Genomic DNA, 26,261 nt, shown 5'->3' with positions numbered 1-26,261 from the left:
CAGAAAGGCAGCCCTACAGCATCTAGATCTGCTGCCCAGATCCTACAGAGAGGAGCATTCTGCTGGGCCATAGACTTCTCCCGCATAAGACCACTTCTCTTACATCAGGAATACTCCTAACTCTTAGAAATAAACATGGAGTTAGGTAAAATCAGGAGACAGAGAAATGCATTCTAAATGAAGGAGCCAGACAAAATCTCCGAAAAGTCACTAAACAAAATTAAGATAAGCAATCTACTCAATAAAGAATTCAAGGTAATGACCATAAAGATGTTCAATGGACTCTAGAGAATAATGGATTAATTCTTCTTCATCCACAACAGAATTTTAAGAATAAGAAAATATAAATGAGAACTAAACAGTGCTGAATGATACAACAGCTGAAATGAAAAATACACTAGAGAAAATCAATAGTAGACTAGAGGATTAAGAAGAATGGATCAGAGATCTGGAAGACAGGGTAGTGGAAACTTCCCAAACAGCATAGGAAAAAGGAAAAAGAATTTTAAAAAATGTAGATCGGTTAACAGACCTCTGGGACAACAACAGTACCATTCTCTTTATAGGGATTGAAAATAGAGAGAGACAAACTTACTTGAAGAAATAATTGCTAAACTTTTCTAACCTCGGGAAGGAAACAGACATTCAGGTCAGACAGTCCCCATAATAGATGAACCTGAAGAGATCCACACCAGGACACATTATCATTTAATGGAAAAAAGTTAATAATGCTATTGTTCCAAAGTAAATGGCGATGGGATCATACTTATCAATAATTACCTTAAATGTAAATGGGTTGAATGCCCCAACCAAAAGACAAAGACTGGCTGAATGGATACAAAAACAAGACCCCCATATATGCTGTCTAAAAGAGACCCACCTCAAAACAAGGGACACATACAGACTGAAAGTGAAGGGCTGGGAAAGAGAGTGCATGCAAATGGAGACCAAAAGAAAGCAGGAGTAGCAATACTCATATCAGATAAAATATACTTTGAAATAAACACCATGAAAAGAGACAAAGAAAGACACTACCTAATGATCAAAGGATCAATCCAAGAAGAAGATATAACAATTATAAATATATATGCACCCAACATAGGAGCTGCTCAATACATAAGGCAAACGCTAACAAGTATGAAAAGAGAAATTAACAATAACATAATAATAGTGGGATATTTTAATACCCCACTCATACATATGGATATGTCAACCAAAAAGAAAATTATCAAGGAAACACAAACTTTAAATGATGCAATGGACCAGTTAGACCTAGTTAATATCTATAGGACATTTAACCCCCAAACAATGCATTTCACTTTTTTCTCAAGTGCTCAAGGAACAGTCTCCAGGGCAGATCACATCCTGGGCCATAAATCTAGGCTTGGTAAATTCAAAAAAAATTGAAATCATTCCAAGCATCTTTTCTGATCACAATGTGGTAAGATTAGTTGTCAACTGTAGGAGAAAAACTATTAAAAATACACACATATGGAGGCTAAATAAGACAATTCTGAATAACCAACAAATAATGGAAGAAATCAAAAAGGAAATCAAAATATGCATAGAAACAAATGAAAATGAGAACATGACAACCCAAACCTACGGGATTCAGTAAAAAGAATGCTAAGGGGAAGGGTCATAGCTTTACAAGCTTACCTCAAGAAAAATAAGAGAAAAACTAAGTATATCACCTAACTTTACACCTAAAGAAACTAGAAAAGGAAGAACCCCAGGATTAGCAGAAAGAAAGAAATCATAAAAATTAGGGCAGGAATAAATGAAAAAGAAACAAAGGAGTATAGCAAAAATTAGCAAAGCTAATAGCTGGTTCTTTGAGAAGATAAATAAAATAGACATACCATTAGCCAAACCCATTGAGAAAAAAAGGAAGAAGAATCAAATCAATAAAATTAGAAATGAAAATGGAGAAATCACAACAGACAACACAGAAATACAAAGGATAATAAAAGACTACTATCAGCAACTACATGTCAATAAAATGGACAACTTGGAAGAAATGGATGAATTCTTAGAAAAGTATAACCTTCTAAAATTGAACCAGGAAGAAAGAGAAAATCTTAACAGGCCCATCACAAGCATGGAAATAGAAACTGGAATCAAAAATCTTCCAAACAAAAGCCCAGGACCAGATGGCCTCACAGGTGAATTCTACCAAATATTTAGAGACGAGCTGACACCTCTCCTTCCTTGGTGGCTCAGAGGGTAAAACATCTGCCTACAATGTGAGAGATTCATGTTCAGTCCCTCGATTGGGAAGATACAGGGAAGATTCCTGGAGAAGGAAATGGCAACCCACTTGAGTATTCTTGCCTAGAAAATCCCACAGATGGAGAAGCCTGGTAGGCTACAGTCCATGGGGTCACAAAGAGTCAGACACGACTGAACGACTTCACTTTCACTTTTCTTTTCAACACCTGTCCTACTCAAACCTTGCAGAAAATTTCAGAGGGAGGTTAACTCCCAAACTCATTCTGTGAGGCAAACATCACCCTATTTCCAAAACCATACAAAGATGCCACAGAAAAAGAAAACTGAAGGCCAATATCACTAATGAACATAGATGCAAAAATCCTTAACAAAATTCTAGCAAACAGAATCCAACAACATATTAAAAAGATCATACATCATGACCAAATGGGCTTTATCCCAGGGATGCAAGGATTCTTCAATATTCACAAATCAATCAATGTGATACACAACATTAAGAAAATGAAGAAAAAAAAATGATTATCTCAATAGATGCAGAGAAAGCCTTTGACAAAACTCAACATCTATTTATCATAAAAAACCCTCCAGAAAGCATGCATAGAAGGAACACACCTCAATATAATAAAAGCTATATATAATAAACCCACAGCAAACATTATCCTCAATGGTGGAAAATTGAAATCATTTCCCCTAAAGCCAGGTGCAAGACAAGGGTGCCCACTCTCACCACTACTATTCAACATAATTTTGGAAATTTTATCCACAATGATCAGAGAAGAAAAGGAAATAAAAGGAATCCAGATTGGAAAAGAAGAAGTAAAACTCACACTGTTTGCAAATGACATGATCCTCTACATAGAAAACCCTAAAGACACCACCAGAAAATTACTAGAGCTAATCAATGAATATAGTAAATTTGCAAGATATAAAATTAATACACAGAAATCCCTTGCATTCCTATACACTAACAATGAGAAAACAGAAAGAGAAATTAATGAAACAATCCCATTCACCATTGTGGTGAAAAGAATAAAATACTTTGGTATAAATCTACCTAAAGAAACAAAAGACCTATACATGGAAAGCTATAACACACTGATGTAGGAAATCTAAGATGACACAAATTGATGGAGACATATACCATATTCATGGATCAGAAGAATCAATATAGTAAAAATGAGTATACTACCCAAAGCAAGCTGTAGATTCAGCACAATCCTTATCAACCCCAACAGCATGTTTCACAGAACTAGAACAAGTAAGTTCACAATTTGTATGGAAATACAAAAAAACCTCGAGTAGCTAAAGTAATCTTGAGAAAGAAGAAAAGAACTGGAGGAATCAACATGCTTGCCTTCAGACTATACTACAAAGCTACAGTCATCAAGATAGTATGGTGCCGGCACAAAGCCAGAAATATAGATCAATGGAACAAAATAGAAAACCCAGAGATAAATCCATCCACCAACGGACATCTTATCTTTGACAAAGGAGGCAAAAACAAACAATGGAGAAGGGACAATCTCTTTAACAAGTGGTGCTAGGAAAACTGGTCAACTTTCTGTAAAAGAAGGAAACTAGAACACTTTCCAACACCATAACCAAAAATAAACTCAAAATGAATTAAAGATCTAAACATTAAGACCAGAAACTATAAAACTCTTAGAGTAAAACATATGCAAAACACTCTCTGACATAAATCACAGCAAGATACTGCCAGGAGAAATATCAACAGCCTCATATATGTGGATGACACTGCTCTAATGGCAGAAAGTGAAGAGGAACTAACGAGCCTCTCAACGAGGGTGAAAGAGGAGAGTGAAAAAGCTGGCTTAAAACTCAATATTAAAAAAATAAACTAGGATCATGGAATCAGATCCAATCACTTCATGGTAAATAGAAGGAGGAAAAGTAGAAACAGTGACAGATTTCCCCCTCTTGGCCTCTAAAGTCAATGCAGATGGTGAATGCAAGCATGAAATTAGAAGACAGAAAAGCTATGACAAACCTAGATGGTGTGTTATAAAGCAGAAACATCACTTTGTCAACAAAAGCCCATGTAGTCAAGGCAATGGTCTTTCCAGTAGTCATCTGGATGTGAAAGCTGGACAATAAACAATGCAGAGAACTGAGGAATTGATGCTTTCAAACTGTGGTGCTGGAGAAGACTCTTGAGAGTCCCTTGGGAAGCAAGGAGATCAGTTAATCATAAAGGAAATCAACCCTGACTACTCTTTTTAAGGACTGATGCTGAAGCTCCAATATTCTGACCACCTGATGTGAACAGCTGATTCATTGGAAAAGACCCTGATACTGAGAAATGTAGAAGGCAGATGGAGAAGAAGGTGAGGGTGAGATGTTTGGGTGACATCACCATTTCAATGGACATGAACTTGGGCAACTCTGGGAGAGGTCAGGGACCTGGAAACCTGGCATGAGCAGTCCGTGGGGTCGCAAAGTGTTAGACACGACTTGGCGACTGAACAATAACTAGCTGAACTCATTCACAAATTAGTGTACACCTAAAAATAAAGAATCTGAAACTTGGTACTGGGACACTTCAGTGTTTAGAGATCAGACAGGATGGGAATCCAAACCAAGATGTACATTAGCCACTTCTAGCTTTTCAAGTTAACTTTTGCCTGGTGTGTAATTTTTGAACTCTTTACTTGAACATGTTTTCATATTTGAAGTGACTTTTTTTTTAGACAACATACAGCTGAGTCTTGTTTATGTGTCTATCCTGTCATTTTCAGGTTTTCAATTGATGTATTTATGACCATTTATATTTAGAGTGACTTATTAACTATTATGGGCAATGTCTTACACCTTCTTAATTCTTTTGTGTGTGTTTCCTTCATTTCCCAAAGTTTTTCTTTTCTTGTCTTCCTTGAGGATTTTTGAACATTGTAACATAATTTAACTGTGATCTGCATTGTTTTTGAGTATATGTCTTTGCATGGTTTTCTTACTAGTCTCTCTAGGTATTAAGATACACATTGGTAGTTTATCACTCCCTACTGTTGCTGACATTTTATCATCTGAGATTAAATGTGGAATGCTTACTTCCATTTAGATTTATTGGTTCTCCCCACATTTTAAACAGAAATGTCTCTAGTATTCTCTCTATATACATTGAGCACCATGTCAGATGACAATTTTGCACAACTATAATAAAATCAACAGGGAAGTCATACTCTTTTATTTACCCTTATTTAAAAAAAATTCCATTCTAAAATCTCAGTTCTTTTTCTATTATGCTTTATTTTGAAAAGTTCTTAAGTATAGTTCTGCTAGAGACGAATTCTTTCAGTTTTGCTTTGTCTGGGAATTTTTTTCTTTCTCCCTTTAATTCAAAAGGATAGTTTACAAGATATAGAATTTGCAGTTGACACTTATTTTCATCCAGCATTGGAAAAATGTTCTCACCTCTTCCTGACTCTATGCTCATCGATAAAATTTCCACAGATGATTGAATCCTTTTTTCAAAATAAGTACTGCATAATATCTATCCCAAATAAGTTTTGCATATCTATCAAGCTGCTTATAAGATTTTTTTTTCTGTATTTTCAGGAATTTGAACATGATGTATCTTGTTTAACTTTTTATTTAGTATTGGGGTATAGCTGATTAACACTGTTGTGCTAAATTCAGGTAAACAGAGAAGGTACTCAGCCATACATATGAATGTGACCATTCTCCCCCAAACTCACTTCCTATCAAATCTGCCACATTACACTCCACAGAGTTCTGTGTGCTATACAGTCGGTCCTTATTGGTCATCCACTTTAAAAATAGCAGTGTGTTCAGTTCAGTCACTCAGTCTTGTCCGTCTCTTTGTGACACAATGAACTGCAACACGCCAGGCCTCCCTGTCTGTCATTAACTCCCAGAGTCCACCCAAACCCATGTCCATTGAATGGGTGATGCCATCCAACCATCTCATCCTCTACCGTCCCCTTCTCCTCCTGCCCTCAATCTTTCCCAGCATCAAAGTCTTTTCAAATGAGTCAGCTCTTCGCATCAGGTGGCCAAAGTATTGGAGTTTCAGCTTCAGCATCAGTCCTTCCAATGAACACCCAGGACTGATCTCCTTTAGGATGGACTGGTTTGATCTCCTTGCAGTCCAAGGGACTCTCAAGAGTCTTCTCCAACACCATAGTTCAAAAGAATCAATTTTTTGGTGCTCAGATATCTTTATAGTCCAACTCTCACATCCATACATGACCACTGGAAAAACCATAGCCTTGACTAGATGGACATTTGTTGGCAAAGTAACATTTCTGCTTTTTGATATGCTATCTAGGTTGGTCATAACTTTCCTTCCAAGGAGTAAGCGTCCTTTAATTTCATGGCTGCAATCACCATCTGCAGTGATTTTGGAGCCCCCCCAAAATAAAGCCAGCCATTATTTCCACTGTTTCCGCATCTATTTGCCAGGAAGATGGGCCCAATGTCATGATCTTAGTTTTCTGAATGTTGAACTTTAAGCCAACCTCTTCACTCTCCTCTATCACTTTCATCAAGAGGCCCTTTAGTTCTTCTTCACTTTCTGCCACAAGGGTGGTGTCATCTGCGTATCTAAGATTATTGATATTTCTCCAGGCAATCTCGATTCCAGCTTGTGCTTCTTCCAGCCCAGCGTTTCTCATGATGTACTTTGCATATAAGTTAAATAAACAGGGTCACAATATACAGCCTTGACTTACTCCTTTTCCTATTCGGAACCAGTCCATTGTCCCATGTCCAGTTCTAAATGTAGCTTCCTGACCTGCATATAGGTTTCTCAAGAGGCAGGTCAGGTGCTCTGCTTTTCCCATCTCTTTCAGAATTTTCCAGTTTATTGTGATCCACACAGTCGAAGGCTTTGGCATAGTCAATAAAGCAGAAATAGATGTTTTTCTGGAACTCTCTTGCCTTTTTAAAGATCCAGTGCAGGTTGGCAATTTGATCTCTGGCTCCTCTGCATTTTCTAAAACCAGCTTGAACACCTGGAAGTTCACAGTTCACATATTGCTGAAGCCTAGCTTGGAGAATTTTGAGCATTATTTTACTAGTGTGTGAGATGAGTGCAATTGTGCAGTAGTTTGAGCATCCTATGGCATTGCCTTTCTTTGGGATTGGAATGAAAACTGACCTTTTCCAGTGCTGTGGCCACTCCTGAGTTTTTCAAATTTGCTAACATATTGAGTGCAGCACTTTTCAGTATCATCTTTTAGATTTGCAATAGCTCAACTGGAATTCCATCACCTCCTCTAGCTTTGTTCATAGTGATGCTTCCTAAGGCTCACTATATATATATCACATATTTTTAATAAACAGAAAAGTAAACTAATGAATGATAATTTTAAAAAATCTGTTTTATTCCTACATTGACTTGGACTGAGAATAAATGTCAGGATTCTGGTTTCTGATGAGAATGGAAAACAAAGAAAAAGAAGGCAGATGAGCCACAAGATAAAGTCTATACTATCATCTCTTGATTAAGATGCTAATTTAGTCAACCAAGGTTGTGATTTCTGTACTTAAGGAGAATTCATTTAATAGGTCTGTATAGTCTCCTATCAAGAGAATCCACATACCAATTTTACATAATATGACCCACAAGACATAATTTGATCTTCATCAGCAAGGCTTCCTTACATACTTCAATTATCTGAATTTTCTAAAACTTTTCTTTTCCTAGAAACCATAATGCAATGAGTGTAATTAACTGAACAAGAATATAATTCGTAGATGAAACATTAATTCTAATTTGATTGTATACTGAGGTAAAACATTATTTCTACTTTTTTATTCCAAGGGAAACCTTGTAATTATCCAGTCATAAAACATGGACGGCTACGTTCTTCACACAGAGGATACTTTCCAGCACGTGTAAATCAACAGTTTGTCTATAACTGTCATCAGCATTTTGTGCCTCCTTCACAACGTTCTTGGGATTACCTGACTTGCACAGCAGAAGGATGGTCTCCAGAAGAACCATGCCTCAGTAAGTAAACCTCTTTAAGTTTATGTGCATAAATCTTGGAAAGAGTGAAGAGACAAAAGTATATAAGTGAGTACAGTTAAGTGTTGTGTAACAACAGTAAGGCCAAGGGATGAGGTCTATGAGCAAAAATATCCAAACAGATCTTCCCATTACTTGAGGCTTTTCATGTATATCCTGTGAGAGATACAGAGGCTTTACAAGAATATCTGCATCACTTATACATATTTTAATCAAAAAATAAAGACAACATGTTCCATTATATTTTTCATTTTTCACAAACATGGTAGTAACTTCCATCTTTATTGTTACATTTTATATTTCAGTACTAATGCATTTTCATGCAAATTCGATAAGGTTAATCTTTAATGTATTATTGTACCAAATTTATATTGTATTTCTTTCATATTACTTTTATGATTCTAAGGACAATGTATTTTCAATTATTTGGAAAATGGACATACCCCACGTCATGAAGAAAAATATTTACAGGGTGAAACTGTAAGAGTTCACTGCTATGAAGGCCACAGTCTTGAAAACAATCAGAACACAATGACCTGCACAGAGAATGGCTGGTCTCCTCCTCCCAGATGCATCCGTGTCAGTGAGTAAACTGGGCTGAGATCCCAGCGTGTTCATAATTTTCTAAGACTCAGTTGCATTATCCACTGCAAAATGTTTATATCAACCGCTTGTTTTGCCAAAGGAACTATTTATTTTTATTGTTTACAAGTGTCTGTGTGTGTACCTATAGACTTCTTGATAAGTATATGACAAAATAAATGTACCTATTGATCGACATTGCTCAAGAAAATAGGAAAAGATCCACAAAGAAGAAACCTGTAGTAACAGAGTGAGGTCAGAAAGATGGCAGGAGTCTCACTGTCTCTCCTGATACAAACGCAGACTTTGACCATCATTTGCGGATAAGAGTATCTTTGTGGGGGTCCAGGAGTCTAGCAGGGACATGACAGCAGCTGCTAGAGCACAAAGATTGGAGACTGGACGCGTCCCTGAGGGTTAGAGGAGGAGCCGCACTTTGCCCCCGAGTGGCCCTGCTTAGCGCCAAGACAGACCCCTCGGCACAGGCTTTCACCTGTGGGGAAGATGAGAGCGCCTGAGCAAGGGCGGGTCCTCATCTTCCAGCGCACTCCTCTCTCCCCTTGTCCAGGACACTGGGGTCACCTGCGTGGCTGGGTGTGGGGAGAGGCCAGGAGCACAGCCCCCAGGGCTAGAATTCTTCAAGGAACATGGGTCCTGCTGACCACGTGGAGACCCCACCAGGGAGCCCCAAACCATTGTAGACACTGTGCTTGTGGTCCTGCTCACCCCTGGGCTCCTCATCTCATCCACATCCCCTCCCCAGGGCCAGCTCCCTGTGTAGGGCCCCACGGTGGCATCCAAGCCTTTGCAGATGACCTGAGGGACATCTAGAAGCCAGCCTGTCCCCGTGGGTCTTTGAGAAAGCACACGGATGTGAGCATTTGGCATTGCCCCAGGGAAGCAGCACAGAGCTGTCTTTGCTGCATTGATAGAAGCATACGAGCTTCAAATTTCTCTCCCAAGAGGAATATAGTACACGGGACTGGTGTATCCTTAAAAAAGGTCTGAAAAAGTCTCAAAATCCCCATCAGTGTGACAGTGTACTTCCCTCCCCAAGTCAGTCTGTAAAGACTGGAGGGAGTGACTGCTTCTTTAAATGCAAACACAGCAACGTGAGACTTCAAGGGACATAGACATCAAAGGTCTAAAATATTAACAGAGAATAATTTTCAGTTACTGACCCCAAATAATAGATTTGGATGATTTGTCTAATAAGTAATTAATAGTAATTGCTTAAGAATTTCATTGAGATAGAAGAAAACAGTGGAGAAGGAAACGGCAACCCACTCCAGTATTCTTGGCTGTGAAATCCTTGGACAGAGGAGCCTGGTGGGCTACAGTCCTTTGAGTCTCAAACAGTCAGACACAACTGTAGTGACTTAGCATGCACACATGCAATCCTTTATATTTAAAGTAACTATTGATAGATAAGGATGTATTAATATTATGTGTGTTTTTTACAGGATGTTTTATAGTTTCCTAATTCCTTTCCTCCTCTGACTGCTTGCCCTTGTGAATTCATGATTTTTGTTATAGCAGTATACATTTAATAAACTTCTCTTAACCATTTGTGAATCTAGTATGGATTCTTGCTTTGTTTACCATGAGATTTACCTAAAACACTGTACAGAGAGAACAGTGTATTTTATGCTGATAATATATGAACATCAACCACATATTAAATCTCATTCCTTTTACCTTTCTCCATTTTATCTTTTTTGATGTCATGATTTGCCTATTTTTATGGTGTGTACTTAATTTAATAAATTATTGTAGCTATAGTAATTTTTATATTCTTGTACTTTAACTCTTAAATAGCTGTGTTTAACATTCCATATCAAAGTACTGCAGTGTTCTGAATGTGAATGTGCACTTAAATTTACCAGTGTACTAGGTATCTTCATGGAATGAATTAGCATTCTTTTACTTCAGCTTGAATAATTCCTTTTAGTGTTTCAGTAGGGAAGGTCTGTGTGCCTGCTCAGTCACATCAGCTGTGTCTGACTCTTTGCCACCCTATGGGCGGCAGCCCCCCAGGTTCTCTGTCCGTGGGGTTCTCCAGGCAAAAATACTGGAGTGGGTTGCCATGCCCTCCTCAAGGAAGGTCTAGTTGTGTTCTGTTTCCTCAGTATTTGCTGGTCTGGTGAAATCTTTTATTCTTTTATTTTCTGAACGATATTTTCAAATCTTCTTTGGCAGTTTTTTCTTTCAACACTTGGACTATATTATCCCACTTTCTCCTGGCTTAGTAGGTTTCTGCTGAGAGATATGCTAAGATCCAAATGAGGGCTCCCTAGTAAATTTCAAGGTTTTTGTTTTGTTAGCTTGTTTGGTTTTCCTCAAGCTGCTTGAAGTCTTCTCTATTTGTCTTTGATTTTTCCAACTTTATTACAATGTGTGTTGTAGAGGATTTTTTAAGTTGATTGGTTTAGTCACCTGTAAGCTTCCTGAACTTAGATATTCAAATATCATCCTTAAATTGGGAAGCTCTCAACATTACTTCTTAAATATATTTCCTCCTCATCTCCTTTTCTCCTCCTGAAACTTCAGTAATTTGCAAATCAGTTCTGTTTTCAATGTGGCATAGATCATGTAGCCTTTCTTTGTTCTTTCTCATTCTTTTGTTTTTAAAATTTTTTTTAAATTTATTTTTAATCTCCCTTGACAGGATAACTTTGATATGTCATTTATCTCACAGTGTTTTTCTGCCTTTTTGACTCTGTGGTCCATGCTCTTTAATGAATTTATTCATTTCATCCTTGGCTCTCCTTCAGCACCAAAGTTTCTGTTTTTTTATTATTTGTATATTTTCATTAAACTGCTTTTTTTGTCCATTGTTTATCATTCATTTGTTAATTGTTCTCCTGCTTCTGTTCAACGATCTTACTGTAGTTTCTATAGCACACTGATTTATTGAAAACAGCTATTTTTACTTCTTCAGTGGATAAATCACAGATCTCCAGTCTTCCTAGGTGAATACTAAAGATTTTTACACTTTGTTGGTATAATGATACTTTGAGTTCATGTTTCTGGAAGTTTTGTGGTGCTATTTTCTAATTAATGTACCAGTCTTCTTTGGGTGAGAGACAATTTCTTTCAACCCAGCTAGAGATGCTGCAGCTATTTCAGATCTTCTACGGTTGCACCTGCTGACACTTCTCATCCCTGTTTTGTCAGAATTTCTGTGCTCTATATCTATCTAGTCTAGATACATTAGTGCACCAGAAATGGTACTGACAGCCTGTCCCTTGTTTCCCCCAAAGTAGCACTATATCTTAATCTTGTGTTCTTGTTCTGGGTCACAGATCTAAGCCAAATTTCTGTGCACGCTCCCTGGTGGCCTGCCAAAGGTTGCTCTTCCCTCTGAGTCAGTTGTCACCACAGGGATCTGGCCGCAGGGTGGAAAGGTGTGTGAATGAAGCAGACAGAAGTCCTCCTGTGAAAACCTGGACTTTCACAGAAGGACTTAGCTCCTTGCATAATTTTCTAAGATAGGTTTTTCAGGGCTCCTGGAGTGCAGCTGAGAGGGAATTGAGATGGTTTATGAGCCACTGCAGGCATCACAGTCAAGACAGAGATCTGTCTGCCTTTTACCTCATGCATGCATGAGTGAGCCTCCTCCTGGGTCCCTTGGCATATGGAATTTCGGGGGTGGGTGATTGTTTATTTTGTATTTATTTATTTTTAATTGAAGGGTAATTGCTTTACAGTATCATGTTGGGTTCTACCAAACACAACAAGAATCAGCCATAGATTTACCCATGTCCCTTCCCACATGAACATCCCTCCCAGAGCCCTGCCCGCCCCACCCTTCTAGGTTGTTACCAGCTCTGGTTTGTGTTCCCTGAGCCATACAGCAAATCCCCGATGACTGTCTATTTTGCATATGGTAGTGAAAGTTTGCATGCTGACCCTCTGCATACATCCCACCCCCTACCTCCTCCCTGGCAGCCGATCCGTGAGTCTGTTCTCATGTCTGTGTCTCTATTGCTGCTGTGCGGGAGGTTTATCAGCACAATATGTCTAGGTTCCATGTGTATGTGTTAGTCTATGATATTTGCTTTTCTCTTCCTGACTTACTTCACTCTGTATACTAGGCTCTATGTTCATCCACCTCTTTAGGACTGACTCAACTGCATTCCTTTTTATGGCTGAGTAATATTCCATTGTGTACATGTATCATAGCTTCTTTATCTCTTCATCCGTCAATGGACAGCTATGTTGATTTCATGTCCTAGCTGTTGTAAATGGAGCTGCAGTGAAAATTGTGGTACATGTGTCTTTTTCAGTTTTGGTTTCCTCAGGATACATACCTTGGAGTGGGGTTGATGGGTCATATAGTGGTTTTACTCCTCGCTTTGTAAGGACTCTCCTTACTGTTCTTCATAGTGGCTGGATCAATTTACATTCCCACCAACAGTGCAAGAGGGATCCCTTTTCTCCACACCCTCTCCAGTATTTATTGTTTGTAGACTTTTTGATGATGGTCATTCTGACTGGTATGAAGTAATATCTCATTGTAGTTTTGATTTGCATTTATCTAATAATGAGTGATGTTGAGAATATATTCATGTGTTTATTAGCCATCGTAGGCCTTTGGACAAATGTCTGTTTAGGTCTTTTCCCCACTTTTTCATTTTTGATTACCATATGAATTTATCTTGCAATTTGTTAATATGGTATATCACATTGATGGATTTGTGTATACTGAAGAATGCTTGCATCCCTGGGATAAACCCAACTTGATCATGGTGTACTCTTTTTAATGTATTTTTGAATTCTGTTTGCTAGTGTTCTGTTGAGGATTTTTTCATCTATTTTCATCAGTGATATTGGCCTGTAATTTTCTTTTTTGTGTTCTTTGTCTGATTTTGGTATAAGGGTGATGATGGCTGTGTAGAATGAGTTTGGAAGTGCTCCTTCCTCTGCAGTTTTTCAAAAGAGTTTTTTTTTTAAGAATAGGCATTAGCTCTTCTCTGAATGTGTGGGAGAACTCACCTGTGAAACCATCAGACCCTGTGCTTTAATTTTTTGAGAGTTTCACATTTTCCATTTCAGTTCATGTAATTGGCTTGTTCATAATTTCTATTTCTTCCTGGTTCAGTCTTGGAAGATTGAACTTTTCTAAGAATATATCCATTTCTTTCAGGCTGTCCATTTTGTTGGCATATATTGGCATTTATTGGCTCATAATAGCTTCTTATGATCATTTGTATTTCTGTATTTCTGTTGTAACCTCTCCTTTCTCATTCCTAATATTGTTGATTTGATTTTCCTCCCATTTTTTCTTGATGAGTTTGCCTAATTGTCAATTTTGTTTATCTTTGCAAAGAAACAGCTTTTAGTTTTATTAATCTTTACCATTGTTCCTTCCTTTCTTATTCATTTATTTCTGCTCTGATCTTTAGGATTTCTTTCTTTCTACTAACTTTGGGTTTGTTTTTTGTCCTTCTTTGTCGAGTTGTTTTAGGTGTAAATTAGGTTGTCTATTTGATGTTTTCCTTGTTTTTTCCTGTAAGCTTCCCTTTTAGAACTGTTTGCTGCATCCCATAGGTTTTGAGTTGTTGTGTTTTCATTGTCATTTGCTTTAAGAGTTCTTTGATTTCCCTTTTGCTTTATTCAGGAACCAGTCTGTTATGTAAAAGCATATTGTTTAATCTCCAAGTGTTTGTGTTTTTACCATTTTCCCTCTATTTGATATCTATTCTCATAGTATTGTGGTCAGAAAAGATGCTTCATATGATTTCGATTTTTTAAATTTTTTTAAAATTTACTGAGGTTTGGTTGGTGACCCAGGATATTGTCTATCCTGGAATATGTTCCATGCACCCTTGAGAAGAAGGTGCATTCTTCTGCATTTGGGTGGAAAGTTCTGAAGATATCGATTAGGTCCATTTGGTCTAATGCTTCATTTAAGGTTTATGTTTCCTTATTACTATTCTGTTTTGACTATCTGTCCATTGTTAACATCCCTTACCATTATTGTGTGTTAACATCCCTTACCGTTATTGTGTTGCTGTCAATTTCCCCTTTTATATTTGTTAGTATTTGCCTTATGCATTGAGGTGCTTCTATGTTAGGTGCATAAATGTTTAGAATTATGTTTTCTTCTTGGATTGATCCCTTGATCATTATATAATGTCCCTTCTTTATTTCATATAATATTGTTTATTTTAAAGTCTACTTTGTCAGAAATGAGAATTGCAACTCCAAATCCTTTTATTTCCATATTCATGGAATATGTTTCTCCATCCTTTTAATTTCGGTCTGTATGTGTCTCTAGGTCTGAAGTGGGTCTCTTGTAGACAGCATGTATATGGATCTTGTTTTTGTATCCATTTAGCCAATCTGTGTCTTTTGGTTGGAGATTTTAATCCATTTACAGTTAAAGTAATTATTTGTATATTACTATTAGCATTTTCCTATTATAATATAATATAATGCTATATGTTCCAATTAACATTTTCTTAATTATTTTGTGTTCCTTAAAGGTCTTTCCTTTGTGTTATGCTTATTGCAAATATAAGTCTCTTTCATATTTGTTGTAAAGCTGGTTTGGTGGTGCTAAATTCTCTTAACTTCTGCTTGTCTGTAAAGATTTTAACTTTTCCATCAATGTTGAATGAAATCCTTGCCAGGTAGAGTAATCTTTCTTGTAGGTTTTTCCCTTTTAGTACTTTAAATACATCTTGCCATTCTTTTCTGGCCTGCAGGATTTCTGCTGAAAGATCAGCTGTTAATTGAATGGCTTTTCCCTTGTATGTTACTTGTTTCTTTTCCCTTGCTGCTTTTAATATTCTTTCTTTGTGTTTAATCTCTGTTGATTGGCATGTGTCTCGATGTGTTTCTCCTTGGGTTTATCCTGTATTGGACTCTGTGCTTCTTGAACTTGATTGACAATTTCCTTTCCCATGCTGGAAATTTTTCAACTATAATTTATTCAAAATTTTTCTCAGTGATTTTCTTTCCTATTCTTCCTCTGGGACTCCTATAACTCAAAGGTTGGTGTGTTAAATACTGTCCCAGATGTCTCCAAAACTCTCCTTAATTCTTTTCATTCTTTTTTCTTTATTCTGCTCATCAGCAACTATTTCCACCATTTTATCATCCAGCTCACTCTTCCATTGCTCCACTTCAGTTAATCTATTATTGTTTCCTTCTAGAGAATTTTTTATTTCCATAAGTTTGCTATTCATCTTTGTTGGTTTATTCTTTATTTCTTCTATATTCTTGGTAATTGTGTTAATTTGTTGAATGCTTCCTGGCTTTTTATCCATTCTATTTTCAAGGTTTTGGAACATCTTTCCTATCATTATTCTGAATTCTTTTTCAGGTATTTTGCCTATTTCCTCTTTGTATTTTTTTTTTTTAATCTTGTGTGCTTCTATTTTATTCCTTTACTTGAGCAATATTTTTCCACCTTTTTGTTTTTTCCATTATTGCATTTGAGGTCTCATTTCTCAGGCTTTCAGGTAGAACTCCTCCTTCCTTTTGGTTTCTGCCCATGGTGTGTAAGGTTGTGCCAGTGTTTGTGTAGGCTTCTCTTGGGTGTGACTTTTGTTTGTACTCTGGTGAAAGGAGGTAAGTTGTTTTTCCCTCTAACGGGCAGGACTTTGTGAGGGGGAATCCTGTTTGCTGATGACTGGGTTTGTGTTTCATCATGTTTTTTTCTCCCCCTGTAATGGTCAGGACTTTGTGAGGTGGCAATCCTGTTTGCTGATGACTGTGTCCTGTTTGCTGATGACTTGGTTTTGTGTTTCATCGTGTTTCTTTCCCCCTCTAAGGGGCAGGGCTTTGTGAGGGGAATCCTGTTTGCTGATGACTGGGTTTGTCTTTCATCGTGTTGGTTGTTGGGTGAGGCCTCCTCCACTGGGTTCTGCTGGCAGTTGGGTGATGCAGGTGTGAACAGCGGAGGCCTTTATGGGAGTTCTCACTGACAGACACTGCCTGGGGTAGGAGTCTTATGGCAGTCTAGAGTCTTGGCAGTGCGCCCACTCCAAAGACTCTGGGCCTGATCTCTGAGGGGGGGGGGGGGGGGGCGGTGGGCGGTGGGGGCGGGGAATGAGAATCCACAGGTGGCTTGTAATGGCATTAAAGGGGATCAAAACAAACACACTAAAACAAGAAACAAAATTCACACCCCAGACAGATGTCAAATACAAAATCAGTCAAGTATTCACAAAAATAATGAGATATATACACATGCATATACACACAGGGAAAAAAAGAAAACAAAAAAAAAACAACAGTGTAAAACAAACAAACCAAAAAAAAAAAAAAAAAAGAAGAAGAAGAAGAAAGTAGAATAGATTGATCCATTGAGCAAATGAAAGCAAAGATGATATCAACTAGTTATTAACAAAACTGACTAAAAACATGAACTGGAAAACAATACCAAAGCCATGTGTCAAGTGGGGAATAAAGCAACTAAAGCAAAGCAGACTAATAAACATAGTGAGAAAAAGAGAGAAAAGGAAGGAAAGAAAGAAAGATTAGAAAAGAAAATTTAAAAAGAGGTAGATAAATAAGTTTAATATATATTAAAGTATAACACAACAGGAAAAGAATAAGAAAGGCAAACAAAGGAATATATGTGGAAAAATAATAATAAATTTTTTTTAAAAACTTCAAAAATTAAAAAGAGAAAAAACCACAAAACCACAAAGCACGAATGTAGAGGAAGAAGTATTTAAAGGAAATTAAAAGTGTAATTTAAAAAAATTCTCAAAAGCATAAATAGATTTAATAGTAGTATTAAAATCAACAAATAGAGCAACAGAGAGCAAAATAAAAAAAAAGGTAAAAACCCAGTAGCAACTACCAAAAAAGTTAAAATATAAAAATAATAAATATTTTTCTTGGATCAGCTGTCAGCATCCTTTTCCTCTTGTGAGTCACAGCCCACCTCACCTCCCTAGGATGCCCTCCAGTTCTGGGCTGGTGTCTGGAACTTTTGTGGGGGCAGCTCAGGCTCTAATCTATCCTACTCCTGCGTGTTCTTGCTCTAATGTCCACATCTACCAGTGTTAGTGTGTTTTCTTTTGCAGGAACTCTCATTGTCCTTTATATATTCCATAGACACAAAGTCTGCCAGTTGATTATCTGGATTCAATCTTCAGCTTGTACCACTGGAGAGAAGGTTTTAGTTTTATTCCTTAGCCACCCGCCCCTGGATTTCACTTGTGGTTTTATCTCCACCTCTGCATGTGAGTCGTCCACAGGAGTTTGCTCCTGAGGCTCCCCTGGAGGACTTGGGTGTGCCCCGGGGGGACGGAATGTGGAGTTGGTGCAGCTACTTGGATTGCAAGGGCCCTGGCAGTACCAGGTACTCAGGGGAGCCAGGGGCTAGGACAGCACAAAATATGGGGCCCTTAGGGTTTTTCGTAGCCTCCGGTTGCTCTGTCCTTGTGGAGGATGAGCATGGGAGTGGAACAGGAGCTTGGATGATGGGAACCCTGGCAATGCCAAATACATAGCTGGTGGCTATTGTCAGGAGGTATGTGACTTATTAGGGATTTTCCTAGCTTCTGACAGCTCTGCCCAGGGAGGATTGAACATGGAGGTGGACTCAGCTCCAGGAGCTATGGCCCTATTAGAGTCTTTTCCTACCTTCTGGCACCTGGCCATCAGAGGGCCTCTTTGGCTGGTCCTTCTCTGTTGCTTGACCCCTTCAGGTGCTTACAGGGCCCCCCTGTTGGGGTCATTCTCTATTGTTCATCGCATCAGGGACTTAAAGATCACCCTGGCTGGGGTCCTTCTCTGTTGCTTTGCACATCAGGTCCTTAAAGGGCCACCCTCCCTGCTTTGTTTCTGCAGTCTGGTGCTGATATGTGCAGAGAGAGAGGCTCAGAGATGGCCCCATCCTCTGTGTGTGACTCAGCAGTATCACCCTGCCTCCAGGTTAGCTGGCTTTCCTTCATAAGCATTTCCCACTGTGATCTTCTCCATCAGGTTTCCTCAGGCCATTTCCCTTCAGTCAACAGCAGACCTTGCCCTGGGACTGCTTTCCAATCTCTATGTTCCAGCTCCAAGCTGCAACACTTTCTAGGGGACTTGTGTCCCTGTCTGGGGTATGTGTGGCTGTGGCAAGGATCATCTGTGTGATCCTCACTCCATTCAGACTCACACAGATCAGCTGCTTCACTCTCCAGCAGCCTCAATGCTTCACCTCTGTCACAAACATTTCCCTCCCCTGCAGCTCTGTTCCTGCTTCAGTTCCCCAACCCCAGGTGCAGATCCAGTTCTTCTCACTCTCCTCTTTTTTGCCCTCCTTCCTTTGTCCTGCTGAGTGTTGTGTGGTTCTATATGTTCTTTTCCGGTGGTTAGGTTCTCAGCTGTCATTCTGCAAGATCTTCTGTGTCTGGAGGTGTATCCCTGACGTATCCGTGGAGAGAGACGTACTCCACGTGCACCTACTCTTCCACCATCGTGGATCTCATTGTATGGTATAGAGCCCACACCTCCCTCCAAGTCAGGTTTGCTGTGGGTGCATGTCCAATTTCTGTTGTTGGGTCGGGATAAAAAGCAATGCATATTTTGTTCTTCTCATTTGAATATACTTCTCACTTGACCATTTTTCTTGACTCTCTGTGTGGATATCTGTGCATTAGACTAAACATCCACTTATCCTAGTCTTCACAGACTGGCCTCAGAAGTAGAACCTTTCCAGAATTCAGCCTTTTCAATCAGCCTGGCCAGAATTTTGGGTGCCTCTCTAACCTCTCTGCTCAGCCAAACTTCTGGGTTTGTAGTCAGCCTCCTCTAGGAGTCTAAAGTATGCAGTGATCTACAAGTCAGAATACTTGTGGAGCAGGCAATTGGAGTTTATCACCTTGCTCACTTTGCACTGAACTGGGGAGAGGAGCTGTGGCAAATGCCTGCATGCTGCTTCACACCCTGTGCCTTCTGAACCATGATTTAGCTCTCTGTAATCCCCAGGCACCATGCAAATTTTGGGTTTCATCAGCTCTCAGGGACAGGTTAGTTAGAAGCCAGTTCCTCAGGCAGAGCTGGAAAAGCACAAGATCTAGATGTCCCATCTGACTCCTTAAATGGAGAAACTGGGAGTTGCTTACTCTGCATTAAGCTAGGCGAAAACCTAGGAGAAGTGCTGGTACAGATTCATAACTGCCACTTCATTTCTGTGATCCCAGGAGATTGGAAATGCTAGGCCTCCCAGAGGCAGGCTAATTGGAAGCCTGACCCTGGACTAGCAATTGCAAAGTCAGAGACCGAGATTGTGGATCAAACTCTTTGCTCCTCCAGGAGAAGCTGGGAGTTGAGTGTTCCCTTCAAATTGTATGGTGCTCTGCTGCATGGATTTTATTGTGGGAATGTGTCTTAGTTTTCCCTGCCGCTTAGAATTTTGGCATTTTCTCACTTGCCTTGAATGTAGAACTTCTTACCTACTGATTTTATTTTGAATAAAATAATTTTATTTTGACTAAAATTAACACACACAGCTGTTAATTCAGAATATATGTGGAGAGAAGGAGAGGTCAAGGTGGCCTATTCCACTCTCTTACTAATATCACAGTATTGTTTCCAAATTATATGTGTTGGGTTTGTTTGCTTTTCAATTTTCAATTTTAAGTAAAAGCAAAAATTGATTATCAGTCTTTATCATTACTATTATTGCTATTTAATTTTAAAATTCCCCTCAGCACACTTTTGGTCATATCATAAATCATAGAAAACTTTGCTTATCATGGTTTTGTTTTCATTCAATTCAAAATATTCAAAGTTTTCTCTTTTGATTTCTTCCTTATCTGTGAAGTACTAAAAAAAAAATTAGCTGAATTCGATGAAGATATCTAGTAGTTGACAGAATTGTACTTTACAAAGTTTAGTTATTCATGGTTTGAAGGAACATCTTTTGTCCTTAGTAGAATGAATTCATGTATTGATCTTTGTCATCTTCATTGAACTCCATGTACTGATATGGCTTTAAGCACCCAGTTTTGATGACACATTTCAAATTCTCAGAGACAAAGGCTGGGGTCACTATGGTGGAAGATTTTGTGATCATCACCTGATCTGTGTTTTGGGTTGTGTAAGAGAGCCAGACTAGACAATACTTTCAACAAGTCCCAGGAAAGGAAACCCATTGCTGATAGATTTCTGACATGCTGTGGGATTCCAGATCCTTTAAACAAATGGATTGCTAATAATATCCTAGAACAGATTTGGAGTATTTTAAATTGCTTTGTTCTAGAACATAGAAATCAAGTGTTTTGGTTTAATATCTTTGGAAACTCATAGTATTTTTTTGTTTGTTTTTCTCTTACACAGGACCTTAAATCATTAGAAGTTTTCTTGGTTTATAGTCATAAATGATTCACCTTTTTTGTATCATTACCTTATTTGGATCCTTATAAAATGTGTATCAAATATATGCTTACCTTTTCTTTATGCTTTCTCCCTTTTAGAAACATGTTCGAAAAACAGTGTAAGAATTGAGAATGGATTTTTGTCTGAATCTGCATTTATATATCCCCTAAATAAACAAACAGAATATAAGTGTAAACCAGGTTATGTAACAGCAGATGGTAAGACATCAGGATTAATTACATGTCTGCAAAATGGATGGTCAGCTCAACCTGTATGCATTAGTAAGTAATTCATTATCTTAGTATTCTTTATCCTGATGATAACTATACAGAAGTACTCTTTAACTTTGTTCTTTATCCTTTTTTCTTTCTTTCTTTTCTTTTCTTTTTTTTGCTGGGGCCGGGTCATATGAAATATTTTGTGATTCCATGGCTGTATTTGAAAAGATCAATTACAAAGCTTTGGAAAATATATAATTCACTTTTTTTTGCCTTTAATGATTAGTTACTAGTGGACTAGAATATCACTGTACTATTTAGTTCAATGTTTTGTCGCTTTAAAACATCCTGTGACTAAAAATTAATTTTGCTAAGAGCCTTACCTCTATTCTGGGATAAATTCATTTATTTCCAGCTGAGATCTTTATGCTGATTGCATCTGTTTTTATTTTAGGAGACTCTTAAGCCAGAGTCTCTGCTCTTAAGCCTAAAAGTTATGTTTTTAAGCAAAGATGTGAGGCCATAGTGCATAAACATGAAATAACATGATATATAATTCATATGTTTGAGTCTCTAGGATAGTTAGCCTTGTGAAAAATTCTCTCTTAGGAAATCTTCATAAATGTCTAGTTAGTGGAGACAGAGAAACACTTCTAGACAGGACCAAATTCTGCTGTGCTGAAAGTATTTCCTGAGGCACCACATAGATGTTTATGAAGATTTCTAAGAACAATTTATGAGTTTGTCTTGTTCATCCCAAAACTACACAGTGATATTTTTGAAGTGATATTTTACATATTCACTTTAAGTGAAGTGGGTATTTATAATATCCATTTCTACTGTTTTCATTTTATTTTTTCCAGTGTCTATACTTGCTACAGGCAGTACACCCTCAACATGAAAAAAGTTGCACATATCAAACATTTTATTTTGATATATGATAATTTTCTATTCGAACATGCTTTTTATAAAAAAAAGTCTCTATTATTCTATTTTACTAGTATAATTTTGCTTTAACACATTATGAAATTTGAAGTAAATTATTTAAACCTTTATTAACATCAGTCTATGGTGTTAGTGAAAACAGATTGTTAATGTATTTTCTTGTAAATAGCTATAAATAAAAAAACTATGTCTGTATTCAACCTTAATAAGTATAAAAGAATATACAACTATTAGAAATATAGTTGGAAGAGGAAAATCAGCATGTGAATTTTAAAAATTTTATAGAATCTTTAAAAACTAACTTGCCTTTTGAAAATTACTTTTTTCAATTCAGTTTTCTCTGGCAAATATGTCACAACTGCTAATAAATTTGGCATATTAATTCAGAAAATGCTGTTATGAAAATAGTACAATACTTCTGTAATGACTTATTTTAGTGCTAGCATTGGAAAAATGCATAACTATAATTAAATTCAGGAACATGATCATAAAATAAATAATTCAGGGACATTAAGTGTTGAGAAAACGTTGCATAGAAATATACTTTTTTTTTCATTTTGAGTAATTATTTCAGGACAGTGGTATATCACTAGTATTCTTGGCTTATTTTTAATGATTAATACATACTAATTGGTGAAGCCCTTTTCCTTGAGATGAGACTCAAATTGCCCACTAAATAATATTAGAAATGAAATCGCAATCCCATTATCCCTTAGAATCCTGTGACAGGCCAGTATTTGAGAAGGCCAGAGCCAAAAGTGATGGCACGTGGTTCAGCCTGAATGACAGGCTGGGCTACGAATGTCTTAATGGGTATGAGAACCGAGACGGACGCAGCACAGGCTCCATAGTATGTGGTCAAGACGGCTGGTCCAATAAAGCAGCATGCTACAGTGGGTGCTCTTTTCCAGATGTTCTTTCCTTCAAGATAAACAGAATTTAACAGTAATTGTCAGAGTGTTTTATTTTTACCAAATTATGCTGATCTAGAATCATCTTTAAGGAATGATGCTTCCTTCTACTTTAATGTAAACTGTAAGGAGGGGAAGTTTTAAAGTCCAACGACTCACTCAATACCAAAATGACAGGGTCTTGCAACCTGTTCTAGTATTTTGCTCCTGAGTTTCCGTTTATACCTCCTACCTTGAATGTTAATTTAAGCAGCTCTTGACAGATGATTTTTATTTTCCGACTTTGACAAATTCTGAGGTCGATGACTGGAGAAGGAAACGGCAGCCCACTCCAGTATTATTGCCTGGAGAATCTTGTGGATGGAGGAGCATGGTGGGCTACTGTCCATAGGGTCGCACAGAGTCGAACACGACTGAGGCGACTTAGCATGCATGCATGCATTGGAGAAGGAAATGGCAACCCAGTCCAGTATTCTTGCCTGGAGAATCCCAGGGACGGAGGAGCCTGGTGGGCTGCCGTCTATGGGATCACACAGAGTTGGACACAACTGAAGTGACTTAACAACAGCAGCAGAGGACAATGACATGGATCTCTTTTAGGTTTGCCAATCAGATGTGTTTTTCCCAGGGTTGGAAACAGGACTTCAGTGTCTGGTAAGCTGAGTGGATGTTGACTGTCCCAAGTCAAGGGACGAGTTCTGTGCAAAGCTTTGGCAACAAAGCAATATTGGAAACTATCAAGGTGGGCGGATTCTACTCAATGAGAGAAAATTTTATTTCTCATAAGCAAGCAGGCAAATGGAAATGACTTTGTCGGTGGTACTGGCAGGAGAAAGAACACTCTCGCAAGAGCATCACAACTTTGACCTCAACACATTGTGTTCGGGCCGACGGGGACCATAAACATTGGCTACGTCAACTACAGTGTTGCACGCATGGGTTTAGCCAGGAGGTATACATGTGAGATTATCACTCTGTAAACGATGGCATCAGATTGGAAAAGAATGTAGAATGAAAATAGAAGAGAGCTCAAGACTGAGTCCTGGAGCCTCCAACACTGAGGTGTCTGAGAGAAGAAGAATAGATGGCAAAGTGGACAGAAAGAAAGGAGGACCCAGAAAACTTAGGGGAAAAAAATGTCAGAATGAATGTTTCATAGATGTGGACAGAAGAAAAGGATATAATAATAAGGAATAACAAATTGACTAACAGTAATTCCTGTGGAATCAGCCTGAAATGTTTCTATATCCAATTCCACCATTATCTAAGTATATATCTAAGACCAATGACCTATTTGAAGTTTGTTCACTCCTCTGAGTCTGTACAATGATTTAATAGTTAGAAATGTTCTAATATTTCAAAAGATCTGTCAGTTATTAAAATAAATTATTCATGTAATCTTCTTGTCATAATGCTTACCATAAAGTTCATTCAAGGAACTTGTAATCTACTTACATTAGAATAGTTATACTAATGAATATTTCTAATTCAGTTAATATGTCAGGTTAAAAGACTAAAATGTGCTGGATTTGGCTACATGGAGGCCAACAATAATTGTTAACAGAGACAGTTTCAGATGGAGTAGACAGGGAAAAACCTACGTACAGCCTGCTAAATAAATTATTAGTAAGAAATGCAATACAGCATGAGGACATAACTCTTTCAAAAGGCTTGCTTGTGGCAGAGAACAAAAGGTTCAGGATATATTGCTCAGTGAATTATGTTCTGTTTTAATGGGAAAGATGAGAGTGTAATGAACATTGAAGAGGATGAGCCAGAGAGGGAGGCAGGCAGAGACTGACCACAGGCTCCCTGTGAAGGAGGTGGGAGAGGAATCAACACTTTTGAGAAAGCCCTGGACTTGGTGACAACTGGATTCTTTGCAACTTCCTGTCAGGAGAAGGAGGGAAAATGGGTGTGTAAATCCAATGCTGGAAAGAAGCAGGTGCTGATGGTTCCTGTTCTCATTTCGGAAGGAGACAAAGTCATGTGAGACCGAATGGTGCATGGGGGAAGGAGGAGAAGGAACACTGGGCAGTGTAGAATGATTGAACACAGAGATTTCAGACAGACTCACAGGGGGAGCTTGTTATAGAAACGGGCTGGCTTGTTCAACAGTGTCCAGAGCCCAGGTAATTTCACTTTTCAGGCTGTCAGCAAGCACCTAATATGTGCCAGAAGTTGGCTAGGAGAAAATTGTGAAAAATACAGTGCAGGATGGTGGTATGCCTTTCAAAAGCTTTCATGCCAGTATGAAGGGGAAAAAAAAAAAAGGTGAATTAAGGCAAATAATTAACCAAAAAGTAATGATATTTCTATTATGTTGTTCAAATAAGCGTATTCTAGAAACAAAAGATTCCATGTGCTTAGGAAATAGGAGGGACTGAGGTTGAGGGTCAAGTTTAGTTTGGAAGACGTCTATGCAAAGAAAGCCTGGAAAACATTCATCAGCAGAGACACGCCTTTGCAGCAGCTGAGGCAGCAAAAAAATTGGCTTATTTAAAAAAGATCAGATGGTAAAGACTCTGCCTGCGATGCAGGAGATTCAGATCGTTCCCTGGGTCAGAGAGAACTCTTGGCGAAGAGAATGGCAAGCCACTGCAGTATTCTTGCCTGAAGAATTCCACAGACAGAGGAGTCTGGTGGGCTATATAGTCCATGGGGTCAAAAAGAGTCAGACATGCCTGAGAGACTACATCATCACTTTCAAAATTTCTGAGCCACCTGATAGTAAAATATCCACCTGCATTGCAGGCAACCTGGATTGGTTCCCTGGGTCGGGAAGATCCCCTAGAGAAGGGAATGGCTAACCACTGCGATATTCCTGCCTGAAGAATTCCATGGGATTTTGGCGAGCTGCAGTCCAGGGGATCACAGAGATAGACATGACTGAGTTATTAACAATTCTAAGTTAAGAGAAAGGCTTTTAAGATAATCATGGCTTTCCTTCAGTCAATCTATGTGATGACAGCAGTTGGAAAACAGCCTAATGCCAAGATCTTTTTGTTGTTGTTAAAGCAGCATTTTACACAG

The 26,261-nt window shown here is 38.2% G+C and overlaps 1 protein-coding gene across 2 annotated transcripts in view; it reads left to right on the top strand.

Annotated features, from left to right (window-relative positions):
• Window positions 1–26,261, top strand: part of LOC122707785 (complement factor H-like) — a 95,815-nt gene that overhangs the window by 37,083 nt on the left and 32,471 nt on the right. For both annotated transcript variants that reach the window (XM_043923645.1, XM_043923646.1), the window contains exons 11-13: window positions 8,036–8,224; window positions 8,649–8,825; window positions 21,253–21,435. In XM_043923645.1, coding sequence (XP_043779580.1) covers window positions 8,036–8,224; window positions 8,649–8,825; window positions 21,253–21,435 — 549 coding nt within the window. The remainder of the gene's footprint in view (window positions 1–8,035; window positions 8,225–8,648; window positions 8,826–21,252; window positions 21,436–26,261) is intronic.

Source organism: Cervus elaphus, chromosome 14 (assembly GCF_910594005.1).
Source record: "Cervus elaphus chromosome 14, mCerEla1.1, whole genome shotgun sequence".
Classification (NCBI taxonomy): Eukaryota; Metazoa; Chordata; class Mammalia; order Artiodactyla; family Cervidae; genus Cervus; species Cervus elaphus.
The sequence above is the reverse complement of the archived record's forward strand: the minus strand, read 5'-3'. Positions and strand labels throughout refer to the sequence as shown.